Source organism: Portunus trituberculatus, chromosome 21, assembly GCF_017591435.1.
Source record: "Portunus trituberculatus isolate SZX2019 chromosome 21, ASM1759143v1, whole genome shotgun sequence".
NCBI classification, from domain to species: Eukaryota; Metazoa; Arthropoda; class Malacostraca; order Decapoda; family Portunidae; genus Portunus; species Portunus trituberculatus.
The window spans coordinates 10,152,034-10,169,798 of NC_059275.1; the positions used below are offsets into that span (position 1 = coordinate 10,152,034).

At 41.2% G+C, this 17,765-nt stretch overlaps 1 protein-coding gene across 3 annotated transcripts in view; it reads left to right on the top strand.

Annotated features, from left to right (window-relative positions):
* Positions 1–14,017, top strand: part of LOC123507136 (uricase-like) — a 17,135-nt gene extending 3,118 nt beyond the window's left edge. For all 3 annotated transcript variants that reach the window (XM_045259752.1, XM_045259750.1, XM_045259751.1), the window contains 4 exons: positions 1,886–2,081; positions 8,565–8,751; positions 9,957–10,080; positions 13,457–14,017. In XM_045259752.1, the coding sequence (XP_045115687.1) occupies positions 1,886–2,081; positions 8,565–8,751; positions 9,957–10,080; positions 13,457–13,633 (684 nt within the window). In that variant the 3' untranslated portion in view covers positions 13,634–14,017. The remainder of the gene's footprint in view (positions 1–1,885; positions 2,082–8,564; positions 8,752–9,956; positions 10,081–13,456) is intronic.
* The last annotated feature ends 3,748 nt before the right edge of the window (positions 14,018–17,765 follow it).

The following is a 17,765-nucleotide window of genomic DNA, read 5'->3' on the forward strand; positions in this document are numbered from 1 at the left end:
ATCTAGTAAAACTCTGTGACTGGAACCCCTCAAACATGCGAAGAATACTCCATACACGGGCCGATAAGGCCCTTATACAGAGTAAGCAGTTGGAGGGGCGAGAAAAACTGGCGGAGACGCCTCAGAACACCTAACTTCATAGAAGCTGTTTTAGCAAGAGATGAGATGTGAAGTTTCCAGTTAAGATTATGAGTAAGGGACAGATCAAGGATATTCATTGTGGAAGAGGGAGACAGTTGAGTGTTATTGAAGAAGAGGAGATATTTGTCTGGAAGGTTGTGTCGAGTTGATAGATGGAAGAATTGAGTTTTTGAGGCATTGAAAACTATTAGATTTTCTCTGCCCTAATCCGAAATCTTAGAAAGATCAGAAGTCGGGCGTTCTTTGGCGTCCCTGCGTGATCTGTTGACTTCCTGAAGGGTTGGTAGTCTCTGAAAGGACATGGAAAGATGTAAGGTGGTATCATCAGCGTAGGAGTGGATAAGGCAATAAGTTTGGTTAAGAAGGTCATTAATGAATAATAGAAAGAGAGTGGGTGACAGGACAGAACCCTGAGGAACACCACTATTAATAGGTTTAGGAGAAGAACAGTAGCCGTCTACCACAGCAGCAATAGAGCGGTCGGAAAGGAAACTTGAGATAAAGTTGCAGAGAGAAGGATAGAAGCCGTAGGAGAACAGTTTTTAAATCAAAGTTTTATGCCAGACTCTATCAATAACTTTTGATATGTCTAACGCTACAGCAAAAGTTTCACCGAAATCTCTAAAAGAGGATGACCAAGACTCAGTAAGGAAAGCCAAAAGATCACCAGTAGAGCGACCTTGACGGAAGCCATACTGGCGATCAGACAGACGATTGTGAAGTGGCAGATGTTTAAAGATCTTCTTATTCAGGATAGATTCAAAAACTTTAGACAAGCAAGAGATTAAAGCTATAGGACAGCAGTTTGAGGGGTTAGAACTGTCACCCTTTTTAGGAACTGGCTGAATGTAGGCGAACTTCCAGCAGGAAGGAAAGGTAGATAGACAAAGTTGGAAGAGTTTGGCCAGGCAAGGTGCAAACACGGAAGCACATCTTTTGAGAACAATAGGAGGGACCCCATCAGGACCATAAGCCTTCCGAGGGTTTAGGCCAGCGAGGGCATGGAAAAGATAAAAGTCAAGGAGATGGAAAAGAGGAACAAGGAACGGAAGAATGTACAGTAAGGCTGGACTGTGATAATAAGAGGTCTAATGTTACAGGAAGAGAAGCAAATGAGACGAGAGATAATGGAGTTAAGCCATGAATGAAGTGAGAGATGACTGACTTCAGGAAGAAGGGGGAGTAGAGGTAGCGAGGAGGGGAGACTGAAGCCGTGATTGGGAAGGGGACGGAAGATAATATTTTTAATTTAAGATATAGAAGAAAGAGTATGAATATTAAAGGTGAGGGTGTAATGAACTAAGAACGGATACAATTTTCAGGGAACGTATCATCAGAAAGAAATAATGGTGAGGGAAAATAAGAATAAAAGGATAAGGAGAAAATTAGGTGTATAAAGATGAGAGGTGAATAAACTTATACGAATATATGCGTCCTGCTTTTTACGCCTTCCCATTTTTAATTACACTTTTCCCAGGAAACAAGATAACAGCATATTGCAGCATTTCGTTTCCCTTTTTCCCAAAACCACATGTTAGTTTTACTGCATACCTCATGCCTGGGAGCGGACAACTCTTGCACTGCAGTCTCCTTTATCTCAATAAACTAAATGAGAATTATAAGAAACATATAAGCTCACCATCTGTAGCTAAATTGGCTCTTGTATGAAACATATCTACTGATTTCCACATATCATTCTTATCTAAAAATTTGTCTAATCTTTTTTCCTGTGCCTCCCCATCAGATCACGTCTCCCGAGGCCTTCGCGCTGCTCCTCACGGATCATTTTTTGGCACAATACGCGCAGGTCACCAACGTGTCCATCAGCGTGCGTGCGTACCCGTGGCAGCGACAGGTGGTGGACGGTCGCGCCCACAACCACGCTTTCATCTTCTGTCCTGAAGTGGAACACACATGCAAGGTGGCTAAGAAGAGGGGAGGTAAGGCATCGCTAAGGAACATATTTTGGTTAGCATTCTAAAATGTTCTGCTCTGCCATAACCGTTTTCAAAGCCTACAGGCATGATACCTGGATTCTCAAGATTGTTTCTCTTATTAATAATGTAGAAATCTTATCAATATGTTTTTTTATGTTAGCCGGCCAAGGGCAACAAAAAGTAAAGAAAAGGTCCATTTTTTTATGCAAGAAGGGAAGCTGGTCAAGGGCAACAAAAAAGTTGACTAAGTCTGTTGACTTAGGTGCTGTCCCCCTGTAGGTCCGACAGAGTTAGCCAAAAGAAGGGAACAGACATCTTGAAACCTCCCTCTTAAATGAAGTCGTCATAGGAAGTTCCAGAATTTACTAGAGAAAGATATGAAAGATTGAGAGTACTCTTGCATTAGTGAATTGGACAGAAGAGGGGTGAAAGGAAGAAGAAAGCTTGTTTAGAGAGGCCGCAGGAGAAGCGGAGGTATGCAGTTAGCAAGATCAGAAGAGTAGTTAGCATGAAAATAACGATAAAAGATAGAAAGAGATGCAACATTTCGGCGGTGAGAAAGAGGCTGAAGATAGTCAGTCAGAGAAGGGGAGTTGATGAGACGAAAAGCTTTCGATTCCATCCTATCTAATAAAATTGTGTAAGTGGAACACACCCCTTAAACATGAGAAAAGTACTCCATACAAGGACGGGTAAGGCCCTTTTACAAAGTTAGTAGTTAGAGGGGCGAGAAAAACTGGCGGAGACGCCTCACAACACTTAATATCATAGAAGCTGTTTTAGCAAGAGATGAGATGTGAAATATTCAGTTTAAATCATGAGTAAAGGACAGACCGAGGATATTCAGTATAGAAAAGGACAGCTGAGTGTTATTGAAGAAGAGGGGATAGTTGTCTGGAAGGTTGTGTCGAGATGATAGATGGAGAAATTGAGTTTTTGAGCCATTGAACTCCAATACATTTCTCTGTTGCAATCATAAATCAAAGAAAGATCACAAGTCAGGCGTTCTGTGGCATCCCTGCGTGATCTGTTGACTTACTGAAGAGTTTGTCGTCTCTAAAAAGACGTGGAAAGGTGTAGGGTAGTATAATCAGCGTAAGAGTTTGGTTAAGATAATTAATGAATAATAGAAAAAGAATGGGTGACAGGACAGAACCCTGAGGAACCCCACTGTTGATAGATTTAGGAGAAGAACAGTGGCCATCTACCACGACTGCAATAGAACGGTTTGAAAGGAAACTTGAGATAAATTTGCAGAGAGAAAAGTAGATACCGTAGGACAGTTTTGAAATCAAAGCTTTGTGCCAGACTCTACCAAAAGCTTTTGATATGTCCAACTTACTGAAGAGTTTGTCGTCTCTAAAAAGACGTGGAAAGGTGTAGGGTAGTATAATCAGCGTAAGAGTTTGGTTAAGTTTCACCGAAATCTCTAAAAGAGGATGACTAAGGATAAGTGTAAGGAAAACCAAAAGATCACTAGTAGAGCGACCTTGACGGAAGCCATACTGGCGATCAGATAGAAGATTTTGAAGTGACAGATATTTGAGAACCTTCCTATACCGTTTTAATCCCTCAAACTACCACCTTATAGCTTTAAGTTTTTGCTTGTTTAGAGGGATTAAAACGGTCACCCTTTTAGGAACAAACTGAATGTAGGAAAACTTCCAGCAAGAACGGAAGGTATAAGTCGATAGGCAGAGTTGGAAGAGTTTGGCCAGGCAAGTTGCAAGCAATGGAAGCACAGTTTTTGAGAACAATAGGAGGGACCCCATCAAGTCCGCAAGCCTTCCAAGGGTTTAGGCCAACTAAGATATGGAAAACATCATTATGTAAAGTTTTAATTGACGGCATGAAGAGGAAGAGAAGGAGAGACAAGCCCAGAATCATCCAAGGTGAAGTTGATAGCAAAGATTTGAGGGAAGAGTCAAATGTGATGACAGTGGTGCCATCAGGATGAAATAAAGAAGGGAAAGATTATTGGAGATGTTTTTGGTCAGATGCCAGAAATAACTGAAAATATTGCAGTTTTCTCCCCAAACACCCCAATGTTGCTGGAGCCAAAATTCACTAGTCTGTCTAGCCACGGCCCTCGCCACTGCAAAAACACGCGTACAGAAACAAACCATCGGGAAAAAGGTTGAAAAATTAAATAAAACCAGCAAATGAATGAATGAATAAGGAAACATTAATGGCGCTAGCAAGTGTTAAAACGAATTATTATAATAATTTCCCCTAAATAAACAAAAAAAAAAACCCTTGGAAAAACAAAATAATACAAATAAACAAACAAATCCATCAAAACAAACACAGCTCAACAAAAACAAACCAATAACAGGCCATAAAAAATAAATTAATGGTGCCACCAAGTGTTAAACCAAAAAATACACTAGTCTGCCCTAAATAAACCAAAACAAACTCTTGGAAAAAAATAATTAAATGAAATAAAATAAACGGAAAACAAAACACGGCTCAACAAAAGCAAACCATTAACAGACCCAAAAAATAAATTAACGGTGCCAAAGTTTGAAAGTTTGAGTCTGAATGATTTTGACATTTTCTATCTATGAAGGAGTGTTTGGCAAGTTGAAAAAACAGACCTAGCATAATGTCGGGCAGAAATATATATATATGTGTGTGTGTGTGTGTGTGTGTGTGTGTGTGTGTGTGTGTGTGTGTGTAAGAGGGAGAACTAGCTAGCGCAAAAAAATGAATATTAAAAAAAGGGCCACTGGAATTGTAGTCTCTATAAAATATTCAAAAGAATTAGTTAAAATTCAGTCTCGACACCTCCCTCTTAAAAGAAGTTAAGTACTAGGAAGATGGAAATACAGAGACAGGCAGGGAGTTCCAGAGTTTACCAGTGAAAGTTATGAATGATTGAGAATACTGGTTAACTTTTGCATTAGAGGGTTGGACAGAATAAGGATGAGAGGAAGTAGAAAGCCTTGTACAGCGAGGCCACAGGAGGGGGGGCAGGCATGCTGCTAGTAGGATCAATAGAGCAGTTAGCATGAAAATAGCGATAAAAGATAGAAAGAGATGGAACATTTCGGCGGTGAGAAAGAGGCTGAAGACAGTCAGCCGGAGGAGGGGAGTTGTTGAAACGAAAAGCTTTTGATTCCAGCCTATCTAATAAAACTATGTGAGTGAAACCCCCCAAACATGCGAACAGTACTCCATACAAGGACGGATAAAGCCCTTGTATAAAGTTAGCAGCTGGAGGGGCGAGAAAACCGGCAGAGACGCCGCAAAACGCCTAACTTCATAGAAGCTGTTTTAGCAAGAGATGAGATGTGAAGTTTCCAGTTAAGATTATGAGTAAAGGACAAACCGAGAATATTTAGTGTGGAAGAGGGAGACAACTGAGTGTCATTGAAGAGGGCATAGTTGTTTGGAAGCTTGTGTCGAGTTGATAGATGGAGAAATTGAGTTTTTGAGGTTTTGAAAACTACTAAGCTTTCTCTGCCCCAATCAGAAATGTTAGAGAGATCAGAAGTCAGGCGTTCTGTGGCGTCTCTACGTGATCTGATGATTTCCTGAAGGGTTGGTCGTCTCCGAAAGTACGTGGAAAGATGAAGGGTGGTATCATCAGCGTAGGAGTGGATAGGGCAAGAAGTTTGCTTAAGAAAGTCATTAATGAATAATAGAGATTAGGTGATAGGACAAAATTCTGAAGAACACCACTGTTAATAAATTTAGGAGAAGAACAGTGGCCGTCTACCACGGTTGCAATAGAACGGTCGAAAAGAAAACAAGATAAGGTTACAGTGAGTAGAAACCGTAGGAGGGTTGTTTTGAAATCAAAGCTTTGTGCCAGACTCTACCAAAAGCTTTTGATAAGTCTAACGCGAAATCTCTAAAAGAGGATGACCAAGACTCAGGAAAGAAGGCCAGAATATCACCAGTAGAACGACCTTGACGGAAGGCATACTGGCGATCAGATAGAAGATCGTGAAGTGACAGATGTTTAAGAATCTTCCTATTGAGGACAGATTCAAAAATTTTGGACAAGCAAGAGATTAAAGCTATTGGATGGTAGTTTAAAGGATTAGGACGGTCACCCTTTTTAGGAACAGATTGAATGTAGGTAGCTTCCAGCAAGAAGGAAAGGTAGACGTCGATAGGCATAGTTGAAAGAGTTTGGCCAGGCAAGGTGCAAAAACGGAAACACAAGTTTTGAGAACAATAGGAGGGACCCCATCAGGTTCATAAGCCTTCTGAGGGTTTAGGCCAGATAGGGTACGGGAAACATCATTACGAAAAATTTTGATTGAAGACATGAAATAGTCAGAGGGAGGAGGAGAGGGAGGAACAAGCCCAGAATCATCCAAGGTGGACTTGTTAACAAAGGTCTGAGAGAAGAGCTCAGCTTTAGAAACAGATGAGATGGCAGTGGTGCCATCAGAATGAAATAAAGAGGGGAAAGATGAAGAAGTAAAGTTATTGGAGATGTTTTTGGCCAGCAGATGCCAGATCGTCACGAGGGGAGCTAGAGTTTAAAAGATTTTGACATTTTCTATTTATGAAGGAGTGTTTGGCGAGTTGAAAAACAAACTTGGCATGATTCCGGGCAAAAATATAAAGTGCATGAGATTCAGGAGATGGAGGGCTGAAGTACCTTTTGTGGGAAACCTCTCTATCATTTATAGCATGAGAACAGGCTTGTTAAACCAAAGTTTTGAAGGATTAGGTTAAGAAAAAGAATGAGGAATGTACGCTTCCATGCCTATCACCTATATTATGCGTTCAACACAAAGAGATGGGTCTCTGACACGGAAACAGTAATTATTCCAGGGAAAATCAGCAAAATACCTCCTCAGGTCCCCCTAACTGGCAAAGGCAAAACGCCAGAGGCACCTCCTGGAAAGGGATTGAAGAAATAAGACAAGATACAGAAATGAGATGGTGATTGGAGGAGCCCAACGGAGAAGATAGGGTAACAGCATAAGCTGAAGGATTAGAGGTAAAGAAGAGATCAAGAATGTTGGCGTTTCTCCAAGACGGTCAGGAATACGAATAGGGTGTTGCACCAGTTGCTCTAAGTCAAAGTTGAAGGCTAGTTCACCAGGATGGTCAGTGAAGGAAGAGGAAAGCCAAAGCTGGTGGTGAACATTGAAATCTCTAAGGATGGAGATCTCTGCGAAAAGATAGAGGGACAGAATGTGCTCCACTTTGAAAGTTAAGTAGTCAAAGAATTTACTATAGTCAGAGGAGTTAGGAGAGAGATAGACAGCACTTATAAATTTAGTTCAAGAGTAACTGTTGAGTCTAAGCCATATGGTGGAAAATTCGGTAGACTTAAGAGGGTGGGCACAAGAGCAGGTCTGCTAGTACTGAGCTTGTGTGACTAGGAGCGAAAATTGTCATTGCTTTTTTTATTAATTTTTTTCAGAGTCCCTAGTGAGTGTTTTGGTTTCCATCATCATTGAAGGTGTCATCAAGCTTAGGCAATACATTCCGTAAGCTTTATTAGCAAGTGCGAAGTCTTAACAGCAAAGAAAAAAGCGGGAGAATTTGCTTATGAAACATCTCCCAGGAGTCTCCTCTCATTTACTTATTTACTTATCTTATCTATGCATGAGGTTCATCAGCAAGCACGACGAATAATCAATAGTAAAAAGAAGAAAATTAATGTGCTTGCATAAAAAATGTATCCTCTTATCAACAGTACATCTAGGATTGCATTGTATATTCAAGTACTTATGAGTGAGGACGGAACGTTGGTTGTGATTCAGGATAACCTCAGTGGAAGCTGACAATAGTACAATTTATTTATTACTATCAACGCTTCATGTACTCCGCTGAAAGACGAAAATAACTTGCAAAACGTATCAGATTAATTAAATGACATTACGACGATTGAATATCAAGTGACATAAAGACGATATACGTAGAAACCTGCAAAAATCAGAATGCATGTTGAATTCAGATGTCTTTGAGGGGAGTGGTGACACTCCATGGTGTATCCTTTCTCATAGTTAGGGTATTCTGTTTTTCTTGTTCTCTCTTCTTTTTTCTTACCCTCCAAATTCTATGCATCATTTTCATTGTTTTCTCAATACATTATTTATAAACAAGCATCTCTTCTTCTGTTGTTGTAATCTTGCATTTTTTCCTCGTATTCTGCACACTAAATTGCAGACAATGGACATGGAGCTGGACGGCAGGAAAAAGAGAGGAAATCAGTATGAGATGGAAAGATACCATTGTGACAGGTGGCAGTGAAAAGAACTTGAACCTTGAAGTCGCGGAGAAGATTTGATGGAAAAGATTAATAAAAATCAGCGACCCAGTGTACAAACGCAATGAAAATGTTCCAAAGAAAAGATCCTGTAAAATAAATACACTCCAGAAGCACGCACAGTTTCTTGCTGATGACGTAAGAGGGCAGCATCAAAGTCACGTAAAACACTAAAACATTCCCCTTTTGTCTCTAAGCTAGCGTAACATCACCTAACAGAACCTAATCTTGCCCTTATTCCTCAGGGACTGCCGAGGTGTGGACCGGACTGGAGAGCATGCGGTTGCTGAAAACGACTCAATCCTCCTTCGTAAACTTCGTCCAGGATGAGTTCCGCACATTGCCGGACCAGGAGGACCGCATCTTCTCCACGGTGGTTTCTGCCTCGTGGCGCTACACCGACATCGCAAATATTGACTTCGGCAAGACCTGGTGAGTGCTATAATCGATCTGCCTCTCTTTCTGTTTATCTCGCAGGTAATATAACGCAGGTAATATTCGCCGTATCAAAAACGAGAATGTGTTGGGAAAAAATCAAATCAGGAAGAGCGTGTGTACGAATACCGAGTTGATGCAGTAAACTCACAGATGTAATAGGTATATTGTAATAAACATGTCAGTCAGGTGTGGAGAAGCATGAATCATCTTGACGTTTTATGCTACCACTCTTAAACTTTCAAATTATACTTCCTCGAACCTTTTGACCGCTAAGATATATTCCGCAATTTTATAGCATCCTCGATCACTATTTTCCATGAATTTATCTACCTCTGATGGCATTCGTAGCTTCGTGGCATACACGCAAGGGATAAGACTATCAAATTAACTTTTTCTTTCCTCCTACTCACAGACTACGTAGAATAATTATCTTTAGGGGCGTATGAGTAAGTGCTAGAATCCCCTACACGACATTATTTTTCTTATTTTTAAGGGAATCCTTGTTTGATTTGGTCAAAGTCGTTCACAGAATTCTGAAAAATTTTTGTCTGCTTTTCTCGACTATTATTTTCAGAAAGATAGAGATGGTGATCTTTTTATTACCGTCTTCTTCCGAGTTAGTGGGTTAAGTGAAATGAAAGAGGGTCAATCTGAAATATTGTTTTAATTTTTCTTCATCCATTTCCGACTCTTGGACGAGACAACCAATGTCATCGGTGTGAAATCGTAACGGAGTAACGCGAACATATGCTTAAATAAGAGAGATAGAAACAGAGAGAGAGAGAGAGAGACAGAAACAAAGAGAGAGAGACAGAAACAGAGAAACAAATAAATCAACAGATGAAGTAGATGATAGATAAATGAATAAGTAAATAAATTAACGATTGGTTGGATTGATATAGAATATATAGATAAACAAGTAGAAGGATGGAGAAATATAGATGACATGAAATATAGAGACAGATGGATGGATGGACAGACGTATTCATAAATAGATTGATACGTAGATGAATAAACAAATAGCTAAACTCTCTCTCTCTCTCTCTCTCTCTCTCTCTCTCTCTCTCTCTCTCTCTCTCTCTCTCTTCTATTATTTTTACATTTCTCCTTTCAAATAGATTTCTTCCCCATCTTTCTTTCTTCCTCCATTAACGTGCACTTTCTCTCATTGTCTAATGCACCTGCACATCTCCCTACAGGATCACGGTAATTAAGGTGATCAAGAATAACTTTTCTGGCCCAGCTGACTCTGGCATTAGCTCTCCTTCAGTGCAGCACACTCTCTACAATGTTATCAAGGACGTCCTACTCCAGCTTCCTGAGGTTAGTATATAAGCGCCTTGGAGTGCTAAGGCCCGTATGTTTCAATGTTTCAAGGTTTAGTGAGAAATATTTTGAGTCTTCTATCTGTTTACTCTCGTGCTTTGTCACTTAGAAAGTAGTGAAAGGTAATAGGAGGTTCAAGACTTTTTTTTAAGTTATCGGGATTAATCAAGAGACACGACACGAAAAAACGTGTCAAGGAAAAGTTACAGATAATCTTATAATAATTCACCACAGTCGCCCGCTGGTTACCCAACCAGCCTTCCCCATTACGGAGCGAGCTCAGAGCTCATAGACCGATCTTCGGGTAGGACTGAGACCACAACACACTCCACACAACGCAAAAGCAAGGCTACAACCCCTCGAGTTACATCCCGTACCTATTTACTGCTATGTGAACTGGGGCTACCCATTAAGAGGCTTGCCCATTTGCCTCGCCGCTTCCCAGGACACGAACCCAGATCCTCTCAGTTGTGAGCCGAGCGTTCTAACCAATACACTACACTGTGTGTGTGTGTGTGTGTGTGTGTGTAATTCTCCACCACCACCACGGTCGTCTGCTGGTCACCCACCCAGTCTTCCCCATTACGGAGCGAGCTCAGAGCTCATAGACCGATCTTCGGGTAGGACTGAGACCACAACATACACTCCACACACCGGGAAAGCAAGGCCACAACCCCTCGAGTTACATCCCGTACCTAATTACTGCTAGGTGAACAGGGGGCTACACATTAAGAGGCTTGCCCATTTGCCTCGCCGCTTTCCGGGACTCGAATCCGGACCCTCTCGATTGTGAGTCGAGCGTGCTAACCACTACACTACGCGGTGTTATTCACCACGGTTGTCTGCTGGTTATCCAGCCAGCCTTTCCCCTACGGAAAGAGCTCAGACCTCATACTGATCGATATTCGGGTAGGACTGAGGCCACCTCACACACACACACACACACACACACGCGCGCGCGCTCCCGGTAGCTCAGTGGTTAGAGCGCTGGCTTCACAAGCCAGAGGACCGGAGTTCGATTCCCCGGCCGGGTGGAGATATTTGGGTGTGTCTCCTTTCACGTGTAGCCCTGTTCACCTAGCAGTGAGTATGTACGGGATGTAAATCGAGGAGTTGTGACCTTGTTGTCCCGGTGTGTGGTGTGTGCCTGGTCTCAGGCCTATCCGAAGATCGGAAATAATGAGCTCTGAGCTCGTTCCTTAGGGTAACGTCTGGCTGTCTCGTCAAAGACTGCAGCAGATCAAACAGTGAAACAGTGAAACACACACACACACACACACACACACACACACACACACACACACACACACACACCGGGAAAGCGAGGCCACAACCCCTCCAGTTATATCCCGTACCTACTTGCTGCTAGGTGAATAGAGATTACACATTGCCTTTTGCTTGTCTTTTCGCCTCCCGGGACTCGAACTAGGGCCCTCTCGATTGTGAGCTGCGTGTGCTTACCACTATTACACTACGTGGTGCGTGTATGTGTTGGGGGTGGGTGGGAGTGCGTGTGTGTGTGCGCGTGCGCACGCGTGAAGGGAATCCAAGAATATAGGCTAAAAGAATAAAGAAGACTCAACACACCAAGCATGAAATAAAAGAATTGATGACGGAATTAGATGAGGAGAAGGCAATGGAACCGGATGAAGTCTCAGGCAGAATATTAAAAGAATGTAGAGAAGAACTAGCAAGTCCTATATACAACATCATAAAATGCTCAATAGAAAATGGAACAGTACCAGTAGAATGGAAAAGAGTTGAGGTGGTTCCCATATATGAGAGTGGAAGGAAGAACCTTTAAATTACAGACCGGTATCACTAACTAGTGTAATATGCAAGATGTGTGAAAAAGTAATAAAGAAACAATGGATTGAGTTTCTTGAAGATAGCAAATTATCAAATAGCCAATTTGTTACACGCGACTGACCTTTTCTAAAGAAAAGGTCGGTCGTGTGTAACAAATTTATTGAGTTTCTACTCTACAATAGTTGATAAAGTATATGGATTGACTGTATTTATTTAGATTTAAAAAAAGCTTTTGAAAAAGTGCCACATGAAAGATTACTATGGAAGTTAGAAGAGAAGGGTGGCTTAAAAAGAAGCACATTAAGATGGATGGAAAATTACTTGAGGGGGAGAGAAATAAGGACAGTAGTTAAAGATATGAAGTCCAAGTGGAGAGAAGTAGACAGCGGAGTGCCACAGGGGTCAGTATTGGCGCCAATACTTTTTCTCGTATATATAAACGACATGCCAGAGGGAGTGAACAGCTACATAAATCGGTTTGCTGACGATGCGAAACTGTGCAGTCATAAAACAAAAAGAGGATTGTGAAATACTGCAGGAAGACTTAAACAAGATCTGGAAATGGAGTAAAAAATGGGAGATGGAATTCAATGTGTACAAAAGCCATGTCATAGAAATGGGAAAAAGTGAAAGACGACCAATGGGAATCTATAAGATGGGAGATGGAGTTGAACTAGAAAAGGAAAAAAGAAAAAGGACTTGGGAGTGACGATGGAAGAAAATAATCATCCGGTAAACCATATTGATAGAATTTTCAGAGAGACATATAATTTGCTAAGGAATATTGGATTAGCATTTCACTATATGGACAGAGAAATGATGAAGAAATTGATAAGTACTAAAATAAGACCTAGATTGGAATATGGAGGAGTTGTGTGGACACCCCATAAAGAGAAACACATAAGGAAATTGGAGAGACTACAAAAAAATGCTACAAGAATGGTTCCAGAATTTAAAGGGATGACAATTAAGATGAGACTAAAAGCTATGGATCTATCAACCCTGGAACAGAGAAGAGAGAGAGGAGATCTGATACAAGTTTATAAATTGATTAACGGAATGGATGAAGTGGATAATGAAAAACTAATCCTGAAAGAAGAATATGACATTAGAAGCACAAGATCGCATAGTAAGAAACTGAGGAAGGGAAGATGTCTGAGAGATGTTAAAAAATATAGTTTCCCGCAAAGATGTGTTGAGATTTGGAACAGTTTGAGTAAGGAAGTGGTGTCAGCAACGAGTGTGCATAGCTTTAAAGAGAAATTGGATATGGGTAAATATGGAGACGGGGCCACACGAGCATAAAGCCCAGGCCCTGTAAAACTACAACTAGGTAAATACACACACACACACACACACACACACACACACACACACACACACACACAAACACACACACACACACACAAACTTTACTCACTTTTTTATGCAACAGGGGAAGACTGGAAAAATAGAAAAAAGGATAATAAACAAAAAGGCACTCTAAGATGCCCGTCCCCGAACAGCGTCGAGAGAATGGGACAATGTGTTAAAACTTCCCACTGAAATGCTTCTCTTCCCCCAGGTCTCCGAGATGAAGATGACAATGCCCAACAAACACTACTTCAACATTGATATGAGCAAGTTTGAAAATGTGATAGGGGACAAATTCAACAACGAAGTGTTCCTGCCCGTCGACAAGCCCTCTGGCGTAATCAGCGGCTCCCTCGGGAGAAAGGACCTGACCAAGGCAAAACTGTAGACTGGCTGGATAAGAATTTAGTAATCTTTTACTCCTGCTGCGGTACTTAGCTTAATTTTTCTCTTTCCATGCATACTAATTACTGATGCGAATCTTTTTCATCTTTCTCTACACACTGGCACTTCAATGTACCTTTTTTCCTTTCTTTTTGTTGTCCTGGACCAGTGCCACTTCAACATGTAAAACAAAAGAAATATTGGAAACAGGATTTATTAGATGCATTTATGACCTCCAACGGAAGAATTACTAAGGGCTATACAATTATGAATACAAGGTATACTGTACTGTATGTATAATTAAGGTACATAAGTTTCGGGATCACTAACTTCATGCTTTGCACATTTAAATTGCTGTTGAATAATAAAAGATTGTTTCATAAGATTACCTGTTATATTTAATTTTAATTTTCCTGTTATTATCTCTCTCTCTCTCTCTCTCTCTGTGTGTGTGTGTGTGTGTGTGTGTGTGTGTGTGTGTGTGTGTGTGTGTGTGTGTGTGTGTGTAATTCATCACGGTCATCTGCTTGTCAACCAGCCAGCCTTCCTCATTACGGAGCGAGCTCAGAGCTCATAGACAGATCTTCGGGTAGGATTGAGACCACAACACACTCAACACACCGGGAAAGAGTTACATCCCGTACCTACTTGCTGCTAGGTATACATTAAGACTTGCCCATTTGCCTCGCCGCGCCCGGGATTTTTTCAGTTGTGAGCCGAGCGTGCTAACCACTACACTATGCAGTGTGTGTGTGTGTGTGTGTGTGTGTGTGTGTGTGTGTGTATTTAAAACACCAACTTAGCATAACCGGATTGTAGGCTACTTACTATACAGTCATAGGTTGTGCACACTACTCTAATAAGCCGTATTTTCTTGCAGAATACTACCAATCAACATAACAGCCACACACACAAGTGAAGTCTCCAAGTAAGGCGGGTTCACACATGCCAATTTGCGACTGAAATTACAAATCGCTAAAAGTATCGACTAGTCCCTTCTAATCGGAAAGTGTCACACATAGCGACTGGAAATTATGGCTGACAAGTCTTCAATTCTCACCCCCAACAACACCCAGCATTGAAGGAAACAGTTCTTGGAGGATGGCAGCTATTTCATCGAACGCGACGCTTTGTGCAAGCCTTTTTTTTTTTCCGTATAATTAATTTTTAGGGTCTCAGATGTGTTCCTTTTCCCTCACCAACCACATTTTCAAAGCTTGCTCCGTGACGTCACGACGTAAATAAAGTCGCAAATCGACTGAACAAGACTAACATGTTGGGGTTGTTTTGCGATTGGTTTCTCCAGTCGCTAGGCACCAATATTCAGTCGGAAACTCTACCGACATGCAATTTCAGTCTCAATTTGGCACGTGTGAACCCGCGACAGGAAACAGAAAGACTGGCCACAGCCGCCCGAGCATAATATTCGTATAATACTAAAGGACAATTTTAAAGCAAACAATGTTTCTTTTTAGCCATTTCCTTATTATTATTTTACTATGTCAAAGCACAACGCAACTCGATCCTCCACTTTTCCATCCACTTTCCCTTCTCCTCTCTTAAGGAGGGTTCACACGTTCCAATTTGCCACTTTTTTTTTTTTTATATATATATACGTAGAGCTTCTGACTTGCAATCAGCGCCTAGCGACTGTAGAACGCAGTCGCAAATCAAGGCCAGGTCGATTTGCGATTTTATTTACGTCGTGACGTCACGGAGTAAGCTTTGAAAATGTGGTCTCCAGATATAGAGTAGATGTTAGAGTTGATGAGGAAAAAACACATCTGGGACTCCAAAAATTAATTATACAGTAAATAAAGCTTGCGCAAATCGTCGTTCGATGACATAGCTGCCACTCTACAAGAACAGTTTCCCTCAATACAGCTAGGGTGTTGATGGAGGTGAGAATTGCATTAAGACTTGTCAGGATTTAATTAATTTGATCGCAATTGTTCATAATCTTAAGATTAACAATTTTCTTATGACAAATGTAGGCTAATTTAGAATGTAGTAGACACTTCTTTCTTTCCTTTTACTTAGCCAGAGATCTATCCACAGGCATTTTATTCTTTTCTGTTGACTCTTCCGGTATGCCAAAAGAAGAGCAACCACAGTTTTAGCATCGTCACTGGATGAAGTATAGCTACATCTTGGCGGGTAGCTGCCAGGCAGGCTGTTGTTTGTTTACATTCACTTCCCGCCAAGGCGCCAACTAGTCGATACTTTGCAAGCGCTACGTATACGTCTGACACTTTCCGACTAGGGATAAGTCGGAAACTCTACGTACGTATATATAAAAAAAAAAAAAAAAACTCGCAAATTGGCACATGTAAACCCGCCTTTACGGTCGCGCGTTCCAACGATCCCCAAATTTACTTCATCTTTCATCGGTCGTTTCCTCTACTTACTCCATGGTATCATCAAAGCCGGATCAGTTTCTTTAAACGCTGTTTTTATTAGTGAAACGAGAGAGAGAGAGAGAGAGAGAGAGAGAGAGAGAGAGAGAGAGAGAGAGAGAGAGAGAGAGAGAGAGAGAGAATATTGATTAGAGTAGAGAGAGAGAGAGATTCATGAGAGAGAGAGAGAGAGAGAGAGAGAGAGAGAGAGAGAGAGAGAGAGAGAGAGAGTAATTGACATGTTTAGTAATTGCTATACCAAGAAAAATCAACCTGTAGACCAACTTTCACCTGATATACAGTTTATTTATCCTTCATTTAAATCTCAATGTCTATGGAGATTTATATCTACATGCACATGTATATTCACACTTGTACATGACCTTGTTCAGTCATATGTTTGCCCCAAAGACAGCTACCAACCTCTCACCCAAGACCACCAAAGCTGGAAACACTGTATTATCTCATTTGTATGCATGATTTACCGACTCTAAATCTTCGTGGTACAGTATGCCACGACTATTGCGTGTCTATTATGGTCACATATATGGTAGGTAGCCTCAAACCATGGATATGAAACGGTAAATAAGGAGCGTAACTCGAGCGTTCCTATGTATTTTCAATGGGCAGTCGGGTGTAAGAGGTTTAGGGGCAGTAGCGGACCAATAGTGCGCTGGCTTCACTTTTGTGACATCATGCCGCCTTCTTATAATCTAACCTCCTTGATAAAAACACTTTGGAGGATACCAGAAGAAAAGTACAATGAAAATGATATATATATATATATATATATATATATATATATATATATATATATATATATATATATATATATATATATATATATATATATATATATATATATATATATATATATATATATATATATATATATATATATATATATATATATATAAGTTATGAAAGACATCATATACAAGAATGTTGCACCTACCTACGAAGATACCAGAATCACCCTCACCATCTACTACAAATCAGGAAAAACAAGCCAACTCCTACTCCGCAACCGACCTGCTGACTACAAGACGCCCTTGCAATAGGATCATGTCATCTACCAACACACCTGCAACAGCAAGGAATGTGGACCTTGCTCATACATTGGGATGACACGAACCACACTTTCAAGACGTCTGACATGTCACCTTAGCAGTGGAGCAATCAAGCAACACTACAGTGGAAGAAATCACAACCAAATCACTCGCCAGAACCTTGTGGACAACACCGTCATCCTAGACAGAGAAAACGACCCCCGAAGACTATTTTTCCTCGAAGCCATCTATATCAACATAATGCAGCCATCCATCAACATTCAAACAGAGAATCTACAAATCCTCCCCACTCTGAAACGACGAGCAGCCAACCAGCGCGTAGACCAGACACACAGAGCCACCTAACTAATCCAGCCAATCACAGCGCAGCGCTGCGCATCACCTACCTACTCTGACCCAACGGAAACATATATAAGACGCGCACATGCCTTTTGTCTCCATAAAAACACTCACGAAGAAGAAGCCGCCCGGGGCTCACCCTCTGCAATCTGGTACGCCAGAGCCACTGATCATAAACCAACAGCACTTCCACCACACACACATCCTAAAGTCAGGGCTGATGTTCACAGACTTCGCCTTGGCTACCCTTGCCTATCAGCCCTGCAAGGACAGGTTCCACTCGCCTGCCAACACTGCGAAGCCCGTACATCACACCCACTCCTCCACTACC